General features: G+C 32.6%; 3 protein-coding genes across 3 annotated transcripts; 2 read left to right on the top strand and 1 right to left on the bottom strand.

Moving 5' to 3' along the window:
• Nucleotides 1–1745: 1745 nt before the first annotated feature.
• LOC108212049 (probable membrane-associated kinase regulator 6) lies at nucleotides 1746–2201 on the top strand. The gene has a single exon (XM_017383780.1). It carries the CDS (start codon nucleotides 1746–1748, stop codon nucleotides 2199–2201), a length of 456 nt encoding a protein of 151 aa, XP_017239269.1.
• Nucleotides 2202–6263: 4062 nt separating this feature from the next.
• On the bottom strand, nucleotides 6264–6626 carry LOC108212048 (S-type anion channel SLAH3-like). The gene has a single exon (XM_017383779.2). It carries the CDS (start codon nucleotides 6624–6626, stop codon nucleotides 6264–6266), a length of 363 nt encoding a protein of 120 aa, XP_017239268.2.
• Nucleotides 6627–8069: 1443 nt separating this feature from the next.
• LOC108212047 (probable membrane-associated kinase regulator 6) lies at nucleotides 8070–8693 on the top strand. Its single transcript, XM_017383778.1, has one exon. The coding sequence runs from the start codon at nucleotides 8070–8072 to the stop codon at nucleotides 8691–8693; it is 624 nt and encodes a 207-aa protein (XP_017239267.1).
• Nucleotides 8694–10614: the final 1921 nt, after the last annotated feature.

Below are 10614 nucleotides of genomic sequence, written 5' to 3'. Positions count from 1 at the left end.
TTTCTTTACCTGTAATTAAATGATATATTTTATTTATAATAATTTAAAATATTAATAACATATAATTTTTAAATTATAATTTTATGTTTTATAATATATTAGTATTTAATATATAATACAAGTATATTTTTGTAAACTAAATATATTATAATAAACTCACAAATAATGTTAATCAATGTTAAAAATTATAAAAAAAATTAAACCAAAAACTAATATGAGCTAGTATTTTATAATGAGACTTAAATACGGGGTTAAAATAATTAAATCCCTCTATCATTGTTTTTGTCTTTGAGGGGACACCAGGAAGGACCATTTGATTCTTAGTCATTTTCTTGTTCTGGTGGCTATGGTGTCTGCTCCTGAAATCTACACTGATGTCCATATCTTTCTCCAACAACATTGGGACCAATGTCTTCTACTTTAGCTTCTTCAGATTCAAAAGATAGTTAACTTAAGAATGAATGTGATGAGCCTTCTTTCAGAATATATTTGAGTAGATTTCAAAATGCCATCACTAACACAGCTGGTGGATGTAATTGCCTGAAGTCTCTTTACCAAGCAATAGTTCCATATCTCTTTGTTAGATTTCGTTTTAGATTTTAGGTTCTGAGAGTGGCCTAAGATGTATAGAAGTACGCAACCATGTACCAATGTAAGTAAGCAAATGCGCATTCACATCAAAATTAAGAGCCCGTTTGGCTGAGCTTATGGCTTATGACTTAACGTGGCTTGTGACTTAACGTGATTTATCTGATAAGCTGATAGCTTAAAATGTCTGTTTGGGTAATTTCGGCTTATGAATGACTTATGAGTTATTAAAAATATAATAATAAAAATAAAAGTGATTTATGAGTAACTTATGATTTAGGATTTATTTTTATCAAACAAAAGTTCAAAAAAATTTCTGACTTTAAACTGGCTTCTGACTTATTACACAAACAGACATTTTTCAGCTTAAAACCAGAGATGGCTTAAAGCCTTAAGCCCAGGCAAACACCCTCTAAATGATAGAGCATAAGAATATCAGAAGTTGACAAGAAAGCAAAGAATGCTGAATCAACATCTTGTCTCCACGTTCAAATTGAATGATAGAGAACAAAGAATATTAGAAGATGACAACAAAAGCAAACAAAGCAGGATCAACATCTTGTCTAGATAGTTCAGAAGACGAAAAGTACTTCAAACAAAGGCCTTTATTCTGATTATCAACCTTCTTATGTCTTGAGAGTGGTCTGATAGTTTATAAACGTGCATGAGCTTAATCTTTTCCTCTTATTTCAAACTTTTGCTATTGTATATCGTAATCCAAGTGGGAAGGGCCAAGGGCTTATCTTGTTTCGCTTATTTTTCTTAGGTAAGTATTAAAAGGAAACTGAGTCTGAAGATGTAACAATACATTAGAGGACCCTTCTGTTTTCCTTTTCATTTTCTTGTCAATTATTTATTGCGATTGTCAGTATTCATGCAACCACATGCATGATTGCGAGGAGAAGATGGTGATAGCAATTCATAATACTGCTATACTTGTATAAGAAATAGGGATATGAATCTCAAAGAAATGCATTTCCTTGTTCTTTTTACCCACCTCTGTTTCTGAACTTTATAGCTGGCATGGAAACATACCAAACTCTGTCTATTGAGAGCTTTTCTTATAGTTGGTTAGCAAACATAATACCTCCAATGAAAGCCCAGGACGCTCCTTTGGAGATTCACTTGATGCATATGATGAAGCTTCATTCATAGAAATGGACCCGCAGTTATCTTCCTCCAAGAGACTCTTTAAAGTTTCACAGGATTTTGATTTTCCTATATCAGAGGCCCCTATGGGCCTTGTTCATGCCGATGAGCTCATTTTGAATGGCTTGATAGTGCCTGTTTTTGTAAATCAAGTGAAGGCGGATGCATATGATGCTTCTGATGATCCGGCTCCATCTTGTGCTTCCGCTTCCTCTTCCTCAAAAAAGTTGCACTCAGTCTCGGATTCAGGTAACAGGACTCGTAGTTCATCATTAAAGAAGTGTCGAAAATTATCAAAGCAGATATTCTTGAAGTATTTGGATTTTCTTAAGCCACTTTGCCAGAGAGTCCGAGAGCGGAGATTTGGCTCAAGAGTTGGAACTTTTACAGCAAGACTGCATGGAGAAGAATTGGCCTTGTTCAGCTTCAACATCTGCGCAAGTAAGGGTTGCAAACTCAAGTGATAATTGGCGGAGATCCTGTGATGCCGAGAGTTATATATATGAAGCCGTTCTCCATTGCAAAAGAACAGTTGGTATGTTGGTACTTTATAATGTCTAATATATTTACGATGGTCATTGTATATTTGTATTATTAGTTGAACTTTCCGTTATAATCTTGTTGGTTTAATAAACAGGTGAATAGGTGATTATGTTGGAGCTCAAACAACAGAAAAAAGAAACTAAGAACATCGTCAGTCACTTGTGCCTGAGGCTGAAACAAACCACAAGAGTAGAATGAATAGCGTAACCTTATATTTTATATAGATTTTCAGGATCAAGATCTAAATATATAGATAAATAAAATATTTTTTTTCTATGTGCAGTTCTGCTGGAAGACCCTAACTAATACCGGTAACAATTCAAATCTTTATACGTGGAACATGACTCCCCCTAACCTTATTCATTTTAATATTAAATACTTTAACTCGGTTAATAAATGTAAGAAGTAACTTAACTACTTTCTTCAGGTGAAAGGTAAAACAAAAAAACAAAAAGATTATATCTCATAAATTTACCATATTTTTAAATAAGCTTTAATTTATTTTGTAATTAAAATTTAGCATCCTCTAAACTCTTATAAATCAGACAAGAAAAAACATTCCCATCCTCAACTTAAGTGCAGTTGAAGTTATGATATCAAAGTAATATTCATTAATAATTTGTGCACATATGCATGTGATTTGTATTGGTATTTTTCTGCTCATGTGATTTATAACTCATGAGCAAACTCAATGTAATATAGATCAGTATTAGCATATAAAATGGAACTCACAACTTCAAGGACATACACTACAAGCCATTTCTGAGTCATGACCAAACCATCAGTAATGCTCAAAATAATATTTCAATGAGTTCTGAAGAGTTCAGTTTAGTACAGAGATAAAACTTAAAAGAGCTAGATCTTTGAAAAGGGGTTCTTGTCGAGGATGTTAAGATTATGACAACTTATAAATAAAATGTATGTGTTTTACTGGTATTAAAATGTAACTTCTTCGACCAATCTAAAGTTTTATCACTAATTTTCCGTATCTTAACTTTCAATAATCCTACCACATTCAATTCTTCCTCGTCTTTTGAGTTATTAAACATGTATGGTAAAGCTTTCTCAAAAATAATTTGAACATGGCTCATCACGAACACACAAGTCAAATTCACTTTATTTTATGTTTAAAATAATTTGATGATAGGGATTTATACCCATATTTTCAGAAAATGAGAAACGTATGAATATACAAGTGCAACACTTTGAAATGATAAATCAAAAAAAATTAGAATGAAGTGATGTTAGATTCCCTCCGTCCAGTATTAAACATTTTTTTAGAAAAATCTCAAATTAGTTCAAAATAATCGACTAAGCAGGGATGTTTAAAACAATAGGACCCTCTATTATTTGCGACTAAATAGGGATGTCTATATAATCAATATCAATATACTTACGTAAAGAACAAGCGAAGGTCGTGTAGGTGGCGCCTCTCATATAACTCCGTTTTATTTTTCTAATTTTCTAAAATTTTTGGAAGAAAAATATCAAAAATAAATATCACCTTCTTTTTAGTTTCAGATATATTGGAAATAAGTTTTAAAACTCCCTTTTTCAAAATATCAAAAGTAAAATCAACCTACCTTTTTTAGTATCAAAATTATTGAAAAAAAGTTTCGGATTATGGTTTTAATTTTAAATATATCAAAAATAAAAAAATCCCTTTTTTATTTTCGGATATATTAGAAGAAAGTTTCAAAACTACCTTTTCAATATATCAAAAATGAAAGCTACCTATCTTAATAAATATCAAATTAGAATTTAGAACTTCTTTTCAATTATTTCGATACCGAAAAAGGCTTACTTTTCTTCCAAGGCTATGGCCTTGTTTTTGGAAAAAGTGTATATCAAAAAAAAACAAAAAAAATTGATAAACCGATCATTCTCAAATCAACCCCTATAAATTGAGGTTAGACATCACAATATTTAACATAAACAATTTTTTTGTGCCTATTTATCTTCTCCATCTAATGTAATAATGAGTTACACTATGCTAGATGTTTTGAATAACGATAGAGATGATTGGCTGTCGGATGTGTGAGTCAATAAATCTAAACATGGGAGAAGAATATAGTCTTAACATGATTTTGATAGATGAAAATTCAATAAATTAGCTGTCAGTGCTATATGTTTGTTGGTTATTCTTTTATAATATTTATTTTGTTCATCGGACGTGTTTGTTATTGCTGTTAATTTTTATATGATTTACTACATATACAAGAAAATATTATTCATGCAATACTTCCACGATATATGTTTGCTCGATTCAAGCAACTTTTAAGTGACAGCTGTTTATACAGTATTAAAAAAATAAAGTTTTTGCAAACACGAAAAGTTATGGACCGCCACTTGCATGAATTTAAATTGATGTTTCTCCAAAGAAATATGAGGAAGGAGTGATTATGATACCCCTACATAGATTTAAGTTCATAGGTTCTGACATTATTAATGCTCATATTAATGACAAGGATATACTCTCAGCTATTTTCTATTACGGAGTTACATCTCAATACCTTTTAGAATTTTACACACTTATGTTTTTGCAAGTTTACTGTCTGTTTTATTGGTCAATCGATGTATATGGATAGATGTCATCAATCAGTTCTGTTAAAGTGTCATGTGTTTTTATGTGCCGGGTGGTGTATATGTCTAAGAAGTAGTTTTGGAAAAGTTAATAACAATATTAGTGAAGAACATAATTACTTTTTAAAAATACAAGTAATATTAATATTCGTCGTGTTTTAAATCGTTAATTACATGTAGAAATTTATTTTTATTTTTTCACTCATGAATTATAGTTTAATTTTGCAATTTTAAATATTAGTGTCGATATTGCATCGAGATGTTTATAATATAAAATTAATTCCATTCTTCAAATATTAATTTTGAATCATTAATATAATATTATAAAATGCCGCAAAATTATTTTATTCTACATATATTAATATTAAATTATTAATATAATTTTTATAAGCCGTCGTAACGCGCGGATTCTCAACTAGTATATTTATAAAAAAAGAACGTTTAAAAATCTTTTATGAGGTCATTATCGTATTTCATTCTTTACATATATGTTGAAATACTTCTTTGCATCGTGCGTGCACGCTTACGCCCAGCCGAATGGAGACCTGATTCCGGATTGTGCTCTCTCTGACCGGCACGGCCGTTGCAACCACCAGTTAAACCGGTGTGAGCGAAACAATAGAACAAACCCCGAGTATGACACTCACGAAATCACGATTGTCTTCAAATTGATGCTAACAGTTAACCTGTGATCCAGCAGCATTTACAAAATATGTAAGCAATTTAAAAAATATTTAACTAGGTTTTATTAAATTATATAAAAAAATTAGTATCCTCCAAACTCTTATAGATGGACGATGAAAAATCATATCATATCATGTCAGTTACACTGAAATATTATTGAAGTTATGATAAAATGAATAGTCATTTGTAATTTATGGCATAAATGCATGTGACTTTTATTAAAAAAACTATGCTCATGTAGTTGGAACCTAGGATATGTTCACAACTTATCTGTGGAATGCTATAATGGTAGCAACTTGCAGTGCAGCTCTTTAACATAATATTTGAACCAGATGTTCAAATGAATAATTTCAACCTCCTTGTTTAATTATACATAGCTTGATATTTAAGTTCTGAACTATACTCTACTACATAGATAAAAGATGGAACTTGCTACAATACCATAAAAATTCATCTTCTCAATCTTTACGCTGTGCAGAACAATGTCACCGGAACTTCAACAAATGTAGATCAAGTTCCTCTTAGGCCATGCACAGTGCATAAGGCTTTCGCATCGAGAATTCTTGATCACCAAGCCTTACCCTTATTTTTTCATACACATGGAGTTGAATAGTTCCGTAAAGTGAATCCATGACATAGCCGATACATAGAGACACTTGACCATCACGTCAACTACTACCTTCTTCTCGGGCATTGCAATGCAATGAGATATTGTTCTAAAAAGCTGATACATGGGTATTTTCCTCCTTGGCACCTGAACCTGAAGATTTTAGAGAAGCCTCGATATCTTTCCCATTTGAGTCTGTAAACTTGAGGTACTGTTCGCTGTCTTTAATATCCGTGCTGCCATTTCTACGATGATACCATTTTCGGACTGTTTTTGGCCTTTTGTCACTTATAGCAATTGCGATGTCATTAGGGAAAAGGTTCCATCGCACAAAAGCATGGAAAATCATTGTCCCGAGCAGGGCTGTCACTGTGATTGTTGCAACGGTACAAAGCAGGATGGACAGTGATTTAGTTGCAAAATTTGAGACTTCAAGTGAGTACCTAAGGGTTGCAATTGCAGCACCAGTCATTGGGAAAGTGTAGGCCCACCAAGCCAATGAAAACCTATAAAATGATGATGGAAATAAAGCTCAGACCTCTGGTGTATAAATTTTTAAGGACTCTTTACAAAAATTACAGAATCTGTATAGTAGATAAATACCTGAATCCTCGAAAGAAATTAACTCGAACAGCCCGCAGAATTACAACAGAGAGAGGGACTATTAGCTAGCAAATATTTCACAAATTGAGCTAGAAAATCTGTGTAGTATATTTTTTTGTAATTTAATCATAATATACTCACAAATGATGTTAATCAAAGTTAAAAATTCTAAAAAAAATTAAACCAAAAACTAATATGAGCTAGTATTTTATAATGAGGCTTAAATACGGGGTTAAAATAATTAAATCCCTCTATCATTGTTTTTGTCTTTGAGGGGACACCAGGAAGGACCATTTGATTCTTAGTCATTTTCCTGTTCTGGTGGCTATGGTGTCTGCTCCTGAAATCTACACTGATGTCCATATCTTTCTCCAACAACATTGGGACCAATGTCTTCTACTTTAGCTTCTTCAGATTCAAAAGATAGTTAACTTAAGAATGAATGTGATGAGCCTTCTTTCAGAATATATTTGAGTAGATTTCAAAATGCCATCACTAACACAGCTGGTGGATGTAATTGCCTGAAGTCTCTTTACCAAGCAATAGTTCCATATGTCTTTGTTAGATTTCGTTTAAGATTTGGTTCTGAGAGTGGCCTAAGATGTATAGAAGTACGCAACCATGTACCAATGTAAGTAAGCAAATGCGCGTTCACATCAAAATTAAATGATAGAGCATAAGAATATCAGAAGTTGACAAGAAAGCAAAGAATGCAGAATCAACATCTTGTCTCCACGTTCAAATTGAATGATAGAGAACAAAGAATATTAGAAGATGACAACAAAAGCAAACAAAGCAGAATCAACATCCTGTCTGGATAGTTCGGAAGACGAAAAGTACTTCAAACAAAGGCCTTTATTCTGATTATCAACCTTCTTATGTCTTGAAAGTGTTTTGATGGTTCATAAACGTGCATGAGCTTAATCTTTTCCTCTTATTTCAGGCTTTTGCTATTGTATATCGTAATCCAAGTGGGAAGGGCCAAGGGCTTATCTTGTTTCGCTTATTTTTCTTAGGCAGGTATGAAAAGGAAACTGAGTCTGAAGATGTAACAATACATTAGAGGACCCTTCTGTTTTCCTTTTCATTTTCTTGTCAATTATTTATTGCGATTGTCAGTATTCATGCAACCACCTGCATGATTGTTAGGAGAAGATGGTGATAGCAATGCATAATATACCACTGATACTTGTATAAGAAATAGGGATATGAAACTCAAAGAAATGCAATTCCTTGTTCTCTTCACCAACCTCTGTTTCTGAACTTTAGAAACTCTTGCACTCGACTATCTAATCCGTGGTTTATACCTAGAATGGAAACATACCAAACTCCGTCTATTGAGAGCTTTTCATATAGTTGGTTAGCAAACATGAATACATCCTTTCAAAGCCCAGGACGCTCCTTCGGAGATTCACTTGATGCATATGATAAAGCCTCATTCATAGAAATGGACCCACAGTTATCTTCCTCCAAGAGACTCTTTAAAGTTTCGCAGGATTTTGATTTTCCTATGCCAGAGGATTTTGATTTTCCTATGACAGAGGCTCCTATGGGTCTTGTTGATGCCGATAAGCTGATTTTGAATGGCTTCATAGTGCCTGTTTTTGTAAACCAAGTGAAGGCAGATGCATATGATGCTTCTAAGGATCCCATTCCATCTTCTGCTTCCGCTTCCTCTTCCTCAAAAAAGTTGCGCTCAGTCTCGGATTCAGGTAACAGGACTCGTTGTTCATCATTAAAGAAGTGTCGAAAATTATCAAGGCAGATATTCTTGAAGTATTTGGATCTTTTTAAGCCACTTTGCCAGAGAGGCTCTAGAGTTGGAACTTTTACAGCAAGACTGCATGGAGAAAGAAACTGGGAGACTGCATGGAGAAAGAAACTGGGATTGTTCAGCTTCAACATCTCCGCGAGTAAGGGTTGCAAACTCAAGTGATAATTGGCGGAGATCCTGTGACTCCGAGAGTTTTATATATGAAGTCGTTCTCCATTGCAAAAGAACAGTTGGTATGTTAGTAACCTCTGATATATTTATGATGGTCATTGTATTATTAGTTGAACTTTCCGTTATAATCTTGCTGGTTTAATAAACAGGTGAATAGATGATTATGTTGAAGCTCAAACAGAGAAAGAAGAAACTAAGAAGATCGTCACGTCGCAGCCATTACAATTTGGCTATCTTTTAAGTTTACACATGTACGATACACTAGCCTTATTCATTCTAATATTAAATACTTTAACTCACTTGATAAATGTAAGAAGTAACTTAACTAACAAAAGATTATATCTGACAAATTTACCATATTTTTAAATAAGCTTTTATTTATTTTGTAATTAAAATTTAGCATCCTCCAAACTCTTATAAATCAGACAAGAAAAAGCATTCCCATCTTCAACTTAAGTGCAGTTGAAGTTACGATCTCAAGGTGATATTCATCAGTAATTTGTGCACACATGCATGTGTTTTCTATTAGTATTTTTCTGCTCATGTGATTTATAACTCATGAGCAAACTCAGTGTTAATATAGATCAGTAGACTCTTATATTGATGTAGTAATATGGCCAACATAATATTTCAACCAAGTGCTCAGACCAACATGATTGCTACAACATTTACGAATTCAAACCGGTATGCGACAGCAAGTGTCCTAGAAATGTCCTGTTAAAATTTAAATTTTTCGAGGTGTATCAATTGTTAACAAGTCTATTCATATAAAACTGCCTTTTTTTTCTTTCTTCTCTGTAGCCACCTCCCTCTTTTCTCATTCTGACAGGGCTTTCACCGATTTTCCCCTTTCATTTAATTGCTTCTTCTTTAGTTGTTCTTGATTGTTTCATTGATTTTCTTAATAAATCTCTCTCTTTTGGCAAAATTTTTTAGATTTATATCACCGAAACTTTCGATTTTCGTTCTTATTCACTTTCGGACGCTTTTTAGATTTGTGAGTGGATCGATCATCTCCTAGTGTAAGTTCGTGGTGTAGATCTAATCATTTTAGTTTGAAGTTGGATTTTTTCTCTCATGTGTTATGGTTATAGTTTGATTTCTCTCTCTGGTGAGAGAGTGTGTGCTTTTTCTCTCCTTTTCCTTTTGTGAGAGTCGGTTTGGCTTTATCTAGAAGTCTTCCGAGAATTGCATTTGTGGTTATAGCTCAAATGAATTTTTTTGAAAAAGATGGTGAACGCAAAGCAAGTATCTATAAATGTACCATATCGTGAATTTCAACATCGTTTATTTATCTATCTTGGGTCTGAAGACAGGCGTGTTAATCTATTATATTTTTGTTCGACTCGATCATATTTGTAGATGCTGTATAGCTGTTATTTATTAAATTATTTCCTTATCTTAAAAAAGGTGTATCAATTGTTATCTTAGTTAATATTAATTTTTGTAAAATAGATATATATATTCCGAGATTAATTTGTATAACAGTTAGAAAAAAATAGATTAATTGTTTATATATAAATTAAACTTGTATCTCATTACACGTAATTAATATTTCTATGTTTCAATGAATATAAAAAATTGAAGAAATTGACGACTCGCCATTTGACTTGTGAAAATATTTTGCATTATTTGAATATTAAATTTAGCATCATCCAAAACCTTATAACGGCCATCGAAGAAAAATCATCTCATCTTTCACTTGGTTGAAATAGAAGTATGGATGCAATTCTAGCTCATTTGTAATTTATGCAGAAACACGTGTGATTTTAAATTCATTCATGTGATTCATATTTATCAATTATTTCAACACATGGGTTTCCGGGGATTTATAGCTCATGAGAAAAGACAATGTTGAATGAAAGTTATGATATCAAAAATAATATTCATTGTGCACACATGATTGCGAGGA

Source organism: Daucus carota, chromosome 3, assembly GCF_001625215.2.
Source record: "Daucus carota subsp. sativus chromosome 3, DH1 v3.0, whole genome shotgun sequence".
Taxonomy (NCBI): Eukaryota; Viridiplantae; Streptophyta; class Magnoliopsida; order Apiales; family Apiaceae; genus Daucus; species Daucus carota.
The sequence above is the reverse complement of the archived record's forward strand: the minus strand, read 5'-3'. Positions and strand labels throughout refer to the sequence as shown.